Here is a 17,665-nt window from a genome sequence, read left to right on the forward strand (position 1 = left end):
TTTTGGTAATGTATTTTTTTTGTTTCCTTATAAATCTAGATTTTTAGAAGAAAATAAAAAAAACAGAATGGAAAATGAAACTCTTCTCCAGAAATTGAGGGAAAAGCATATTGATGAGCTAGAGCTTCAAAATAAAGAGTTGCACCAGAAACATACGGAGCACATTTTGTCCCTTACGTCCAGCCAGCAAGCTGAAATGGAAGTTCTCAAATCTACATTAGAAAGAAAACAACAGAATTGGTTAGAGACTCATGTGGCTGATATCCAGAGAAATAATCAAGTGCAAATTACACAGCTGGAGACAAAGCATTTATCTGATTTGAATAGTTTGGAGGCTAGGTACCTTTCTAAAATTAAGTTCCTGCAAGAAGAGCACAAGAAAGCTCTTGACAGTTTACAGATAAAATTGAAAGAACAATTATCTCAGAAGGATAAAGAAAATGAAATGCTTTTGGCTCAAGAATTAAATATGATGAAATTTGCTGAAGAATTGCAGATTTGTGAAGACAATATGAAAATAGAGCTGGCTAATGTTCAAACAGAAAAACAAAAATTAATGGCTGCTGAACATGAAGGTGTTCATAAGGTAGGGATGAACAGTAAACATTGTGGTTGATTTTGAGTTCTGATTTTAGCAATACAGGCCAACCTGGGTGTCACAGTTGCAATACCCCCTTTTTTTTCTCATGTGCACACAGTTTTGCATCTTTAGTTCTTAGTTCCACTGTCAGGACATATTATCATCTATAAGATTGGATTAGTGGCTACATCTCATCTCTTTAATAGACTTATGAGGCTGTTCATTCTGGCTACTGTGATAATGGTTTCAGTAATCTATTTACATTTAAGAAACCATTCTTTCAAATAGCTTATTTAAGAATTCAAAGATGTAAATTGTCCATCTTTAAGGAATCAGGAGAAGGCTTTTTAAAGAGATGTACAGTAATGATGCAATAATGTTTTTTTTATCTAATCCAAGCTGTTTGATAAAACAATTTATGTGTAAAATTATACATTAAGGTGACTGCCTAAGGACCACCTACCTCATCTGGTAGCAACTCAAAGTCACTTTGTCTGCTGCTGATGCTGCCCCTGTTCTTTGGAATGCTATCCCCAAAAGGCATAATAACTCATAAATACCTCAGAAGAGAGGTTTTTTAACTGAGCATTTTAATTATGAAAGCTGTTGGTTTACCTGATTATTTTAATTGCAATTTGAACATTTTACAATTTCTTTTTCGATAGTCAGTCAGCAGTACACCCAGATAAATATGTAGCAGTTGCTATGACTTAAACATTATGATTTTATAAAATATGGGTACCACCATCCATAGTACAAGAATTGGTTCCAAAAATATTTTCTCCCCATCATTCTAACTTTGAACAGTTCCTAAGTGAGACTTTAAGTTAAGACTACTTATATGCTAAATACAATAGCATTGTTGTCACTAGTTTCAGTTGGTTCCTCATTTACTTCTCATATCAAATTGTCATAACTAAATTGAAGGTCACCTTTCCTGGTTAGTTTTAAAGCCTGTGTTCTGAGTTTTCAATCATTTAGGGTATCTAGAAATTGTGGTCTGTTGCACATGAAATAATAAAATATATGTAAAGAGTAATTCCAGACCTACCATCTTAAACATGTTCTATCTTAATTTTTGTGACTCTGATTATAATAGATATTATCTTTACTTTATATGAATCTTGAGCCATGGTGGTGCAGTGATTATTACAATGCACTATTGCAGGCTAACTCTGCCCACATCCAGGAGTTTGATCCTGACTTGCTCAAGGTTGATTCACCTTTCCATCATTCCAAGGTCAGTAAAAGGAGGACCCAGATTGTTGGGAACAATATGTTGACATTTGTAAACCATACAGAGTGCTATAAAGCACTATGGGGCTGTATATGAGTGCTGTTGCTATTCCTGCTGCTATGAAGCAACATCCCTGTTTCCCAGAAAATAAGACCTAGCTTGATTTTTAAAAGTGGGTCCAATATAAGCCCTTCTCCCAAAATAAGCCCTAGTTAAGACCCCACCCACTCAGTTGCACCTGGTTGCATGAGGTGGGGCGAGGCGCACCAGTAAAAAGGTAGGTTGGGGATGGGGAGGTGAAATTACCCCACATGCCCCACACCCACTTACCTTTGGACAGTTGCAGCCAGGCTCCCTACCCCCCGACACCTGCCTTGCCTTGCTGGTATGCTTTTTTCTGAATGTCTTGTGATGGTGAAACAGGCCGGGGGCACCATGTGCATCAACCCACAGCTTGTTTCTCAGCTGCAAAGGCCTTTCTTGAAGCCACATGGGCTCCTGCTGGGTGGGACTGTCGCCACAAGGTGAGACAGTGGAAGTCATCCCCCGAAAATAAGACTTAATGCCTCTTTTGGAGGCAAAAAAAAAAAAAAGTCCAGGTCTTATTTTAGGGAAACATGGTAGTTGAAAATTGGGCCCAAATTAGGGTTGTCTGCAATTGTGCAATATAGATCTGGGAGCTTAGTGGTACTTCACCACTAAGATATAGTGACCTAGATCTGTTGAGGTAATTCCCCGTTAGGAGAATGACCACATACAGGGAGACGTATAGAGTAGTGTTGGAATAATACACACAGAGCACACAGATACACTGTACAGTAAATGTAGGTTTTTACTTCAGAAAGGTTTAAGCAAAATCCAAAATAAGCAATCCAAAGTCATTCACAAGTTAAATCAGTCAGTTTTCAATCCAGGGATAATCCAAATATCAAAGTCCAGTGTCAAAAAACAGTTCAGTTACATTAAATCCAGTAATATCAATCAATTAGAAGAAATGGAGGAACGGCAATACTTTCCAACAGAAGGAAACAGAGACTGACTCACACTCTCTTCTGAGACTAAGACTAAACAACCTAGGTTTCTGGCTCCATCTTATGGCCGTTTGAGAAACCACACCTAATTACAGTTTTGCATTGTCTTAAAGATACAGTTTTAAAATGTTTATCCTGGTTTATATATTTTTAACCCAAATACCTGGAATACTCATATTCCTAACAAGATCTATGATAACACTGCATTAGAAGGCATAATGGCATAGCTAAATCACTGCATTGTTTCAAGTTAGAACTAAACAGGAAGAATACTTCATAATAAGCTCTAAATTATGTTTTAATCTGTAAGTATGGGGGGGGGGATTATTTGTTTCTTTCTGGTAGCAACAGTTTTTCCCCCAAAGATGAACAGTTTATAATTTGTGAATTATTATTTTTGATTCTATGTAGGAAGAATTGACTGTTGCATTAGAAACACAGAGGCATTTGTTTGAGGATGAGCATAATAAAGCTCTGGATGTTTTGCAAAAAACAATCCTCCAAATGGAAGAAGAACATAAAAGAACAATACAGAGCTTTCAAGATCTTCATTTGGCGGAGACTGAAAAAGAAAAAGAAAAATTTCAGCAGCTTCAGAAAGAATTGGAAAAAATAAATTCAGACAAGCAACAAGTGAGAAATGTTTTTTTAAAAAGTAAAATTATATTTCCATTTGGACCTCATTTTGTATTTTGCTATAACTTACAATGACCTATTCAAGAAACTAATAGAAAAGGTCATTTTGCTGCTCTTACTTACCAACTTTAAAAAAAAAAAAAGTACAGGTAGAACTTGACTTACTGTACATCCAGGGTTTATGACTTTTTGCAGGAAACCAGGATTGATTTAACATTTAACAACTGCAGTGATTCACTTAACAACAACTACAAAAAATGGTCTTAAGATCGGAAGTAGTGATGTAGTGACCCGCTTTACAGCTAGCATGATTTACTACTGTAATTCCAATAACTCAAGTTCTACCTTTACTTTTTTTTTCAAGAAAAGTTGATAACTTAGTGCTTTAAACATCTTTCAAGTTCCAGAAGGACGTTTTTCTTGTGCATGTGTCTATTTTGCTATTGTACAGTCTTAAAAGCATTGACAGAAATTCTGCCTCTATCTATTCCACTAATATTCTTATATTGAATATGCTTGTTATTCTTCTTGGTAACTGATTTTAAAACGGATGTGAACTTTGACCACAAAAAAGTCTTTCACTCAAGGCTATAGCATAAATTTAGATATATTTCAATATTTTTGCTATCTGGCAAATTTCCATAACATTATTAATTCAATTTTATGTGGCATGGTTCATCAAAGTACAGTGAAAATACAAGTTAGCTGCATGCTTGTCTAGCAAAAATTGATAATTATCGTTACTGTTGATTTTTTTCCACAGTTGGAGAAAGAAATTATTTTTTTAAAGAAAGAAATGGAAAAGGCCAATACTGAATTTAAAAAATTATATCCACAAGGGAGAGAGAATCAGGAAGAAAATATTCTTATAGCCATGTTGAGATCTGATATTGACAGCTGCAAGAATGAAAGGTTTGAACATTCGAAACATTCTGGAGTACATTTTGGATTTTATATCCAGTAAACAAACTATGAACATGTATGCATATTTTGTATGTAGATGATATAACATTGCCAAGAACCCAAATATTTGCAGTTAATATTAGCTTGTTAGATTGTATGGGTCTGAGAATTAATATATCAAATATCAAGTTATTTATATTGATAAAATGGAATGAATAATTTCAAGTCATAAATAAAAGGAATAGAATAGAGGAAGTAAACTACATTTTGGTAAAATGCATACAAAACTGGGGAAATATATATTTCATACAACTACTTATAGAATTGTATTGAGATGTATGGGGTTTGTGCAAGAAATGAATGTTAAAATGGATGTGGACATGGAATATGTAAGGACAAACAAAAATAAGTTGAAGTGAGTTACTTAAAATGTGTCTAGCAAAAGGAGAGAAGGTCAAGAATGAATGATAGAATGAATTAATGATCAGTATAGTACTAGAATGGAAGTAATTTGATCATATAGAAAAAATAAACGAAGATCAAATTGCAGAACAGTGAATAATATATAAAAAGGAAGACTGAGGGAGGTGTCAAGAAAATCAAGAAACTTGTAGCTGGATAGCATTAATGACACTCAAGGACAGGAAATTTAAAGAAAAAAGAACTGATTCATGGGTGTGCTGGAAGAGATTGTTCAAGAACAGAAAGGTATAGAGAATTATGAAGTTGGTGTCAACTAGATCTAGTAAAAAGTATTTTTATTGTTATATCCATTTAATTTCTTGTGCTTATTAATTCTTTTTTTTGGCATTTTGCCTAATACTGCTTACCCTGAAGGGAATATTGTAATGGGCAGGTATGTATGATAAGAGAATATATTTGTCAACAGTAAGACCAACTTTTAAACATTTAATATCAAATGTTAGTAAAATAACACAATGTAATAATAATTTTGAAATGTTTAAGAATTTGGAGATAATTTGGAGGGAAATTACAATATATGTTAATATATAATATTTAACATAACTTTTGTATAAGCACTATGATATAATGCAGAACTTACTAGGAGAGATGGCCTAATTATTAATATTCTATTCCAGAATAATATGAATCTTAGAAATCAAAAAACTTCTTTTTTAACCATATGATATAGTTGACCAGTATACCATTTTTAAAGAAGGGATGGGAAAGAGACACTTAGAGATTACAGTGTATTAATGTTTCTTAATATAAATATATTGGTAGGAAGCAGAAACTACAGTAATGAAAGATGCAGAATCTGATTTAGCCCAAGTAAAATCATCATACCATTTTTCTGATCTCCCAGATTTTCAACATAGTAAACTGTTTTGATGGTATGATGAATGGATAGCATTAAAAATGGAATGGAAAACATTTAATGTCAAAAATGTACATGGATAAGTTGTGAATAGTCTTAACAAATAAAACTGAGTTGGGTGGAAATTCATCTCATGCCTATCAAGGAGCAAGGATAAAAATACAACTGTGATAACAGTAGTAGAATGAATAATCCACAATTATGCATTTAAGAGGTGATAGTGAAATTAGGATTTGTCTCTTTGTCACTGCTAACTATGTAGCTTGCAGGTCCTTACTGATATCATGCTTTAAGTACAGATGCCCTAGAAAAGATCTATGGTGAAAAGTATTCCTGTATATCTCTCCTCAGGTTGCTTCCAAAAGTCTTTAAGAATAAAGGATGAAACTAATATAATTCTATTCTACTTCTAATGTCCCATTGTTTGAGATCTTCATGGTTTCTGGAGACAATCAACATAGGGACCATAGTGTCACTCCTACATAAGAGCTTTTTAAAATCTTGCTCAGTGCTTTTCCAACTGATAGCCTAAACACTAAAGAACAATAACTAATATCTATGGCAGGGGTGTTAAACACAAGGCCCACAGGGTGCTTAGATCTGGCCCGTGGGGCCACCTTGGAAACACCAAAGGACTGGCCCACGGTGCCTGTGCCAGCAAAAATGAAGCTCAGGAAGGCTGCGCACACCTCCCCGGCTCCGTTTTCACTGGCAGAGGGTTCGAAAAACAAACTAAAAGCAAAACAAAAGGGGAAATGTTTCCCCTTGCATTTGAGCATCCAAGAAGAGACAGGAAAAGAGAAAGGGAAAGAGGAAAAACAAAGAAAAAGATGGGAAGATGGGAAAGAGAGCAAAGAAGGGAAAAAGAAGGAAAGAGAGGGGTGGTGAGGCTCCTCTGGAAGACATGGGTTTGGCGCTCTCCCTGGTCTCGCCTTCCTCCACTGGAGACGATGGATCCCCCCAGGACCACCACAGGTGCCCCTGACATGAGTGACATTGAGCTAGCCACACTCACCCATGCCATGCTCAAGTGCAGATATTATGCATAGCTAAACTTTAACTTTTGTGTTGGTAGGAAGAATAATTTTAGCCGAAATATGACTTACCTTGCTTGTTTTTTTTATATCCAAAGTTGTAATTTTAGATATATAAATAAATACAAAATTATAAATAAAGTTATAATTTTCAACTTTATTTTAGAACAGCTCTTAACTAAAGATAATTTCTGGGAGAAATGGTATAAGAATTACACCTATTTTAGTCTTTCCTGTATGGCTTCCAATACACACATAATATGTGAACATTTGTTTTTGCTTTTGTTTTTAATTTGCTTCCTGTTTTCTAATAAGGAAGAAATAATTGTGGGAAGAAGAGGTAATCAGTGGAAATGGCAAACAGAACAATTCAATCTATAATGTTTTATTGTAGGGATAAACTACAAGAATCTTGTCAGCAGGCTTTGAAATTACTTCTGAAAATGGTGCGGTCCACAAAAGATACGGAAAATCTTATCTGCAAAAAAATTGGCCTTTGTCTTGATGACAGCTTGACATCTGCAGAGTCACAAGAGATTATATCTGAAGAAACAGTACTTGCATACCCATTGAAAACAATAGAGCAATGGAAATTGAAGAAAAACAATAGAATTTGCCAAGGTAAATAATTTGAAGGGAAATAAAGTATTTGATGGAACTATTTTCTTGCTGTCTTCCAGAGCTTTACTGTACAGGTAGTCTTTGTTTATCAACCACTTGTTCAGTGATTGTTCTAAGACAGGGGTGTCAAACTCAAGGCCCGCGGGTGAGATCCAGACCATAACGAGGTTAGATCTGGCTCGCGGGGCCACCCTGGAAACATTGAGGGACTGGCCCTCCCTGCCTTGGCCTGGCCTGGCTGGGCGCTCCCCTCTGGGCACACGTAGCTCGTTCATCTCATCATGCCTTGCCCCACCCCTCCCAGCCTTGTTTCGCCTTGCCTTGCCTGGCCTGGCCCTACCCCTCCCAGCCATCCCTTGTCACAACCAGCCTTGGCTCTCCTCATCCAGCCTTGCCTTGGCTCACCTTGCTTCACCTTGAGGGGGCAGTGGCAGCAGCAGAAGCCTTGAGAAGAAGGTAAGTGTGGCTTTGTGCCCCTTTGCGGGGAGCAGGGATGGGAAAGGTGCCTGAGGAGGTGGCAGGCAAAGGCTGCTTGCGCAGGGCTGCTTCTGATGCCTGGGGGGGCGGCGGCTGTCAGCGCATCAGTTGCTTGCACGCAGCTAGGGAGGGTGCCTGGGAGGTGGACAAGTGCTAGGGCCCAGTGGGAGTGGCAGTCAAACTGCACTGGGGAGGGGCAGTGAAAATAGGAATCCGCCACGGGCAATGAGCAGGTGGCAGTGGGTGGGGGCTTCCCATTTTGACCTCTTCCCATTGCCACTCCGCCTGGACTCTGGCCTGAATGGGAAGTTCAGCTGCCCCCCCCTCCCCCCAGCTTTGTTAGACTTCCCCAGACACTCTCCCCAGCTGTGCATTCACACCGATGCTCCGATACTCCCCCCGGCATCAGAAACAGAGGCAGGAGAGGAGCAGCACGATACACCCTGGACAAAGACACAGAGGTCCTTGAGCTCCTGTTGTCAGGCAGGTAGGATCAGGTGCGGGGTGGCGTGGGGCAGCAGCCCAACTGCCCATTCGGTGTCAGGCAGGATCAGACAATTAGGGGGGGGGCGGCTTCTGCAAATGCAGGGAGGTGGGGGGGTTGTGCAGTTGAGCAGCAAGGCCGGTGCAGCCTCTGGCCTTTCAGGTGGTGCCCAGGGTGGGTCGAGCTGGCGAGCAGCAAGGCTGGTGCGGCTTCTGCAAACGCATGGAGAATGGGGGGGAGGCCCAGCAGGCAAATGGATGTGGTGCAGGCTTGGGGGCAGCCAAATTGACTGTTAGATGTCAGGCTAGAGTTATGCCGGGGCTCCCCCAAGCTGCATGCCACCTCCCTTCGCTTACCTGAGTGCCCCTCCCCCCCCGGCTCCTTGCCTACAACACCGGAAGCTGCACTGGCCTTACTGCTCACCTGCACAACCCTCCCAGATGGTGAAGGTCCTCTAACGGATGAGGCTTTGGCACTCGCCCGTGTCTCTTCTTCCTCCTGGAAACCTCCGGATCCCCTCTCCCAGCCTTGTCTGGCCCACAGGTACCCTTCAACATGAGTGATGGCAAGTTGGCCATGCCCATCCAGACACACCTGCCTAGCCTTTTGAGGGCAATCATAATTCTAATCTGTCCCTCAGTGAAATTGAATTTGATACCCCTGTTCTAAGAGATGATTGTGCTGAAAAATAAATAAATTTAAATGATTAGTTACAATGAATTCATATCCTGAGTTGAAAAACAAAAGCAGACATATCAGTGGACTATAAAATAAAAGCAATATCTGATCAATACAGGTAGTCCTCAAGTTACAACCACAATCAACCCCAAAATTTCTGTTGCTAAGTGAGACATTTGTTAAATGAGTTTTTCCCCATTTTACAACCTTTCTTGCCACAGCTGTGAATCACTGCAATTGATAAAATAGTAACAAGGTCGTTAAGTGAATCTGGCTTCCCCATTGATTTTGCTCACCAGAAGTTTACAAAAGGTGATCATATGACCCAGGACACTGCAACCATCATAAATATAACTTGGTTGCCAGGCATCTGAATTGACCATGGGGGATGCTGCAATGGTGGTAAGTATTAAAGATGGTCATAAGTCACTTTTTGCAGTGCCGCTGTAACTGTGAACAGTCACTGCACTGGCCTTACTGCTCACCTGCACAACCCTCCCAGATGGTGAAGGTCCTCTAACGGATGAGGCTTTGGCACTCGCCCGTGTCTCTTCTTCCTCCTGGAGACCTCCGGATCCCCTCTCCCAGCCTTGTCTGGCCCACAGGTACCCTTCAACATGAGTGATGGCAAGTTGGCCATGCCCATCCAGACACACCTGCCTGGCCTTTTGAGGGCAATCATAATTCTAATCTGTCCCTCAGTGAAATTGAATTTGATACCCCTGTTCTAAGAGATGATTGTGCTGAAAAAAAAAAAAAAGTTTGCCCCATTACAATCTTTGTGGTATTCCTCATTCATATGATTGCCATTATATTCAATATGCATTGTCCTATTTGTTCCCCATGATCCCCCACCCCCTTGTAGAGAGATTGGAAGAAAAGGGATTGCAAGAAAATAAGCTGTTTGTTCTTTTTCACATTGGGGTAGCAGCTCAGGGCACACTATACATGACAGTTTATAAAATCTCTTTCTGTCCAATAGCTCCACTCTGCAAGGGCTTTGTGTAGGCAGACTTCATTTGCCTAACTCTTTCCTGCTATTGGCATTGCTCAGGATGTGTAGAAGAGCAAATAGTTTACTCTTTTGAGATCTCTTCCTCTTCAATCTCTGCTCTGCAAGGGGGTTCTATAAAGAAAAGCAAGCCATTTCTATAGGCAGCCCCTTTTCCCAGCCCAGTCATGGTCAGGCGATTTCCCACTTAGCAACCACTTTGCTCAGTGGCAGAGCTACCAGCCCAATTAAGATCATTAAGTGAGTACTACCTATAGTGAGATGAAGAGTACAGTCTAGTCCTGGGAGTGCTATATGTGTACTTAATTGCTGTCAGTGAAAGCGTTTTAGGTTTAGATGGTTAATCATCTGTGGGTGCATGATAAAGTCCTCTAGGAACCTACTGTTGCTTTTGTTCTCTTGATCACTACCACTGAAATCCCTTGAGCTGCCTTTCTAAATGACAAAAAGAAAGAGAGCACCCTCATTACTTTGCAGTGTTCTCTGAACACTGATAGGAGTCCGCATGTAGGATGCAAATGATAAGGTGGCAATGTCAAAAGGTAGGTAAAGTGAATCTAGTCAGAAAAAATATGACCTGAGAACAAAAAACAGTCTGTGATATGAGGAGTGGCATTTTATGTTGTTTTTTTTCTTTCCCAGGAATATACAGCATTATTTTTTTTCTTGGGTTTTATCAGACAGGAAGCAGGACTTGGAGTTACATAGTCCCATTTTTATTTCTTCTTTGCCATATTAGATTTTTTCCCCAAATTCATTTGAATCGGCTTTGTAAACTTTTACAATACTGATTGAGAGAAGGGGGTATGTTATATAGACTGTAGAAAGACAAGGCCTTAAACATTAGTTTGGATTTTAATTTGAACTGTCTATCTAATTTTACATTTTTATGTTTTTTTCTAGTTTTGTATGCCGCCCACGGTAAATAAATAAATAAATAAATAAATAAATAAATAAATAAATTTAAATGATTAGTTACAATGAATTCATATCCTGAGTTGAAAAACAAAAGCAGACATATCAGTGGACTATAAAATAAAAGCAATATCTGATCAATACAGGTAGTCCTCAAGTTACAACCACAATCAACCCCAAAATTTCTGTTGCTAAGTGAGACATTTGTTAAATGAGTTTTGCCCCATTTTACAACCTTTCTTGCCACAGCTGTGAATCACTGCAATTGATAAAATAGTAACAAGGTCGTTAAGTGAATCTGGCTTCCCCATTGATTTTGCTCACCAGAAGTTTACAAAAGGTGATCATATGACCCAGGACACTGCAACCATCATAAATATAACTTGGTTGCCAGGCATCTGAATTGACCATGGGGGATGCTGCAATGGTGGTAAGTATTAAAGATGGTCATAAGTCACTTTTTGCAGTGCCGCTGTAACTGTGAACAGTCACTAAATGAATTATTGTAAGTTGAGGACTACCTGTATGTATGTATATGTGAGTCACTTAATGCTAACTCATAAATTGTCCCTCTCCCATATCATTTGCAACTTAGTTGTTTTGATGAAGTCAGATGGGAAAGGTTTTCCTCCATTGGAGAAGGGGAAATTTGTAATGCCTTGGTAAGGCCACACGTGGAATACTGCATCCAATTTTGGTTGCCATGATGTAAAAAAAGATGTTGAAACTCCAGAAAGAGTGCAGAGAAGAGCAACAAAGATGATTAGGGGACTGGAGGCTAAAACATAGAAGGAACAGTTGCTGGAATCTCAAGGGCTGCCACAAAGGAGAGGGAGTCACGCTATTCTTCAAAGCATCTGAGGGTAGGACAAGAAGCAATGGGTAGAAATTAATCAAGGAGAGAAGCAATCTAGAACTAAGGAGAGATTTCCTGACAGAACAATTAATCAGTGGAACAACTTGCCTCCCGAGGTTGTGAATGTTCCAACACTGGAAGTTTTTAAGAAGAGTTTGTCTGAGGTGGTGTAGGATTTCCTGCCTAAGCAGGGGGTTGGACTAGAAAGCCTCCAAGTTCCCTTCCAACTCTGTTATTCTATTCTATTTAAATCATAGACCAGAAGAGATTCAGTTAATTCTTCCCTCTTAGGTCCATCTTTCAATGACTAGTCAAGTGCCTTACAGTAAGTTGAACTATCATTCTGAACTATACTTGGTCAATACTTAGAATTTACTTTTAGCAAGGATTCAATTTATTCTCCACCTGATGTTGTAAACCACAGAAAACAAGAAGAATAACATTTACTCTAAATGAAATTCTTCATACGGCCGTGAATTTATTTAAACCCTCTAAACCAGATTTTAAGAATCATCGTGAAGGTCTTCATGATTGAAAATGAGAAATATCCATACCTTATATGGGACCTTCTTGTGGGGGCATAACTGGACTTTGTCAAAAGTTTTAAATTCGGAATGTGCAGAAAAAACCACTGTGGGGATGAAAAAGCTACCAAGCAACATAATAAAAGTACAAAAAAGAATATACTGAAATCAGTAAAATCCAGTCAATGGCAATAAAAATTAAGAACATCTTCAGATAGTTTTAAATAGTAGATGTAAAAATACAAAGAACAAGTAGTGTAGAACAGTCAGAATAGAATCTCTTGAATATTTTAAATGCAGGAAAGTTATGGGTAAAGATACTTAAAAAAATAATTCTATTGATACTGAATTATTTTCTGCACAGTGACAATTCTGTAATAATTTTAATTCAGGTGAATTGTAACTTGATTTATAAATTTATATTAGTAAAATATAATAAAATATTGTTTTCCTATGTTTTTTTAAACTTGCATTTTACAATTAATCAATTTATTGAACAGGTGAAGTTCCTGATCAAACCCTACTGGAACCCAGCTTTGATTCTTTGGAATTGAGTGAGCATTTATGCGAAAGTATTTTTGAAAATCCAGAACTTATATTTGAAAATGAAGAGAGGATTAAAAAAATTGGTCATTGTTTATATATCACTGTGGAGAAACTTCTGGATATGCTTGCTGAATCAAACAAACAAGTAAAATACTTTTACTTAGTTAAGCAGTAATTAAATCTTATATATTAATAGCATGGGAAGCCAGGCTGAAGACCTGTTGTTTCATACCCATGGAGGGAAGGAACTGGAGATAAGTTCTTGAATTGATATGCTTCTGTTATATATAGTTCACATGTTATATCTTCTCAAACAGTCTTAACATTTTAAATAAAGATAGCCCTCACCTTATAACCACAATTGAGCCTGGAATTACAGTGATAAATTGTTGTGGTTATTAACAGGCATCTGAATGGCTGCCTTTCTTGAAGACCACAGTCCCTGTTCTTTCTATTGTGGTTGTTAAGCAGACTGCTTGGTGCTTCAGGATGGGAGTGGGTTACTGGGAGACTAGGCATAGGCCCACACGGCAACACCCTCCCAGCTCATACGCAGCATGCACTAGGCCACCCAGGGCCTCCCCCACTCCTGAGGCACCCTTGCAGAGTTTCCCACTTTACTGGGACACACAGGGCTTGAGCTTCCTCCCTATCCCATCACGTCTTGCTCCACTTACCTCTTTTTAAGATCACCTTTCTTGAAAGAGCACCCAGCCAATGTGACACAGGGCCTTCCTTCAGAGCTACCTAGAGCCATTCGAGGAGTGGGTGACATTTTGGAAGTGGGCACCATTCTCAGAATCTCAAAAGAGTGGTTTTCCAAAGGAGTAAGGCATGACTGAGTGGGGAGGAGACCCAGGGCCTCTGGGATTCGGCAAAACAGAGGTGGGGTGGAGATACATGAGTGGGGCAGTGTCCTTGTGGTTAGTCAGAATGGCAGATGGATTTCCTAGCACCCAAATTATCATAATGTGACTGTGGATGCACTACAGCATCCATAAATTTGAGATTGCATGTCCCTTTGTTCAGCGTTGTTGTAATTTTGAACAGTTACTGGATGAATCAATATGATTAAATAACACAGTGAAAGATCAATGTAGCTTTATAAAACATAGCAAGTGAAAATACCCAACATTACTAATACTTTTATAGACATTCTAAAGAGTATAATTATTGCATGGCACATCAATTGAGAATTCTGAGGTACATGAAACCCAACTATCATTGGTCAATATCTGTGAATCATTATCGAATAATGCTTTGCCATATGATTAAATATCACTTATGCTTCTTAAGAAATTGAAATTGTCCATTTCAATTGTATTAAAACCCCAGCCCACTAAATATATTAGGAGCTTTACTTTTGGTAGTTTAACATTTTCAAAACTACTGGCATTTTAGATATAATAATAATTTAACAGATAAATTACACTTTTTGTATCATAAAAATATTATGGAAGTATAAATGTTCCTTTCAAATAATATTCTGTAATTCTATATAGCATTCTATAATATAACATAGAATTTTATCTTAGTGATGGTTCATAAAACCCTTTTTTTTTCAAAAAGGAAGCTGGTAGATACTTATATTTTTATCTTACCAATACTCCAAAGTCCATGAACATGACACCATGCCTAAGGGATTATTTTAATTGTGACATACACGCATGATGCTCAGTCTTCCAAGGGTTACAACCTGCAATTTGAAACCTCTTGTGTATATAAAATTTCCTACCTAGAAATTGTTTTTGTGTAAGAAAAGTATGTTTTCTTACAATGAATATAGATGAAACTTCACTAACCTTTAATATCTTACTGACAGCTAGGGTTTCTTATCCTTTCTTTCATTGGATTCTTGGGAGGAGGCGGGGGAAATCAGCTTTCCAGATACATTAAGCTTTGTTTCCTGCCAATAATCACTAGTCATTGTGCTACTATTTAGTCATTTGCCACCAGATTTTGATAATGATCTCAGGTGATAGTTGTACAAGAGTGATTTGGGGACTAGATGCAATCTAAGACATCAGGTTGCCTCTCAGAGTACATACTTTCATTGTGTTTTAAATATCTTCTTTGTTTGGAAGCTGGAGGAAATGCATAATATCCATGGTAATATTAAAGAGGAATGCAAGAATAAGAATTGGGAAGCATGCCAAATGCTTAATGATCAGCATGAATTAATGGACTGTTTTAATGAAGAAAGTAAAGTACAGAATCAACTTGTATTAGAGCTTCATAAAGCAAAAGGTAAGCAAGCTAAACTGCCAGTAATGGACCTGGCCACAGTTACATGAAGAAAGAAAGCATATCCAAATATTGAGGAGGAAAATTCTTAGCAAGTAGGGAGCCATAAACATTGAATAAATACTGGAATTTTGCTACAACAACACTTTTTTTTTCAGTTGTTAACATTTTCACTTGACTTTATTATATATAATTTCATTCATTTTATTTACTGCTTATCCACATTATTTGACAGTAAAATTCAGTTAAAAATTTAGGTACAGTAGTAAAAATCAATTGAGTACTGGATTATTCCTGAGAAATATGACCTATGAATTTGTCAATTAATAAAGAAGATAGGGAAAACAGCTTCTACAATTCTTTCTGCCACATTTTACCAGAACTGGCTATAAGAGGTGATGTGTCTGTACTGTTTCAGAATAGCAAATTAGTACATTGCATCTATGTATTCCAAAGACTTGGAATGTGGACAATGGGAAGCATATATTCCAGTCTGGATCATGTGATCAGACAGAAGAGACTTAACATGGAGCAGTCGGCAACACTGAGTAGCTGCTTAACTACATTTGCTATAGGGATGCACTGATATATTTACTGCAGTATTTTCCTCTGTAGCCTACAACCAGATCCAGCCCATTTTTTAATTTGATATTTGCTCAATCTGGGAAAATTGAGAATGCTTGGACCACAACATAATTCAGTATTGGATGATGTAAAGTCAGAATCCTCAATTGAAATACTAATAATAAAGCAAAAGGTTAAATATGGAAACTTAATGGAAAGGCAATAGTTAATTGGAAAAGACATTAATATTTGGAAAATTTTAAAGCAACAGAAAAAGAAGCCAAAATGGTTAGAGAGCTGTCATTGATAATGCAGGCAGAAGCAGCCAATAGCAGACATTTCTAGTTAAACTACATCAAATTACAAAAAGTCAGAAACAAGTAACAACAAGGAAGTTTTTTTAAAAAATTCTTCAATTACAATTTGTATATATTCTCATATTTTCAATCAAGTATTAAATAGATTAATATCATCAATCATTTGACTATATTTTTATTCATGTTTTACGAAATAATCATATTTTACTTAATTTGTTTTATGACAGTTCATATTATCATCTCAAATCTATCCTAGAATCATTTTGTAGATATAATAAGAAAAGAATACATCAGCCTCCTCTTTTGGGACAAGTGTAATATAAGCTTCTGACCATGATTTAGGTATCCTCTTCTTTAACATAACTTCATTCATAACTTCTAGCAATGGAAGGTTCAGCGATTCTTGTAATGTTTTATAAAATTCTGCCGGAAGTCCTTCTGGGCCTGGTGCCTTTCCATTATTTTGCTTCTTGAGTGCTTCAGTTAACTCCATCATCATTATATTGCTTTCTAACATTGTTTCAGTCTCTTTAGGTATCTGGGGTAGATTAGCATTCTGTAAATACTGTTTAACTCTTTCCTCATCAATATTCTCTTGCATATATAATTTCCCATAGAAGTCTCGAATGATTTCCTTCTTCTCTTTACTACCATAGCAAACTTGGCCTTGGTCATCTATTAATTGCAATATTTTCCTTGATTCTTTCTCCTTTCTCAATTTATATGCTAACCATCTACCTGGTTTATTTGCATCTTCAAAGTAGTTCTGTTTAGCACCTCTAATTTTCTGTGCTAGTTCTTCTTTTTCTATTAGATCCATTTTATGTTTAATTATATCCATTTTTAGCTTGATGTCCTTTTTCTGTGGCATTTTCTGTAGCTCTTTTTCAAGTCCTTTATACTCATCCTCTAATGCCTTAAAGGCTAGTCTTTTTATAGTATTTCTTTTCCTTGTATAGTCTATTATCAAGCCTCTGGCATATGCCTTCATTGTATCCCATATGTTCTGGATTGACGTATCTTCTTTTTTGTTTTCTCTAAAGAAGAAAACCAGTTCTTTCTCCATCCACTGTGTGAAGTCTTTTTCCTTTAATATAGTATTATTTAACATCTGTCTAGATCTTCTTCTTTGTCCTTTCCATTTAATTGTCATTGGATTGTGATCTGCCCAAGTACTTGTTTCAATATTTATTTCTTGAATATTAGTTAACAATTCTGTTGACATCCATATCATATCTATTCTGGACCATGATAAATGTCTATTTGAGTAGAAGGTGTATTGTTTAGTTTTAGCATTTCTTTCTCTCCATGTATCTTTTAAGTTTATTTCATCTACCATTTTAAAAAAAGATTTAGGGAGAGTCTTTCTGTTTTGCTTTGTTGTTTTTTGTGCTATGTAGTCCAGTTTATTGTCTACAATTCCATTAAAATCTCCCATCATAACTATATTAGCATAGTCCAGTTCAATTATTTTCATATGTAATTTTTTATAAAATGCTTCTTGATTGTCATTCGGGGCATAAATTGCAATCAGGAGTGTTTTTGCATTATTGTCCAGTATTTCCACCATTAGTATTCTTCCATCGTCATCAGTATAGATCAATTTCGCTGGGATAATATCTTTAATATATAGAACCACTCCTCTTTTCTTGCATTATGTCAAAGAA

General features: G+C 37.4%; 1 protein-coding gene across 2 annotated transcripts in view; it reads left to right on the forward strand.

The window, feature by feature from the left end:
* The window catches only part of PCNT (pericentrin), a 79,227-nt gene that overhangs the window by 16,432 nt on the left and 45,130 nt on the right, over window positions 1-17,665 (forward strand). The window contains exons 13-19 of one of the 2 annotated variants that reach the window (XM_087919448.1): window positions 40-586; window positions 1,749-1,820; window positions 3,260-3,481; window positions 4,248-4,396; window positions 7,155-7,381; window positions 12,828-13,018; window positions 14,958-15,120. In XM_087919448.1, the coding sequence (XP_087775574.1) occupies window positions 40-586; window positions 1,749-1,820; window positions 3,260-3,481; window positions 4,248-4,396; window positions 7,155-7,381; window positions 12,828-13,018; window positions 14,958-15,120 (1,571 nt within the window). The remainder of the gene's footprint in view (window positions 1-39; window positions 587-1,748; window positions 1,821-3,259; window positions 3,482-4,247; window positions 4,397-7,154; window positions 7,382-12,827; window positions 13,019-14,957; window positions 15,121-17,665) is intronic. The other variant, XM_026707598.2, reaches the window with a different exon arrangement.

Source organism: Pseudonaja textilis, chromosome 1 (genome assembly GCF_049901715.1).
Source record: "Pseudonaja textilis isolate UNSWEBS1 chromosome 1, rPseTex1.2, whole genome shotgun sequence".
Lineage (NCBI taxonomy): Eukaryota > Metazoa > Chordata > Lepidosauria > Squamata > Elapidae > Pseudonaja > Pseudonaja textilis.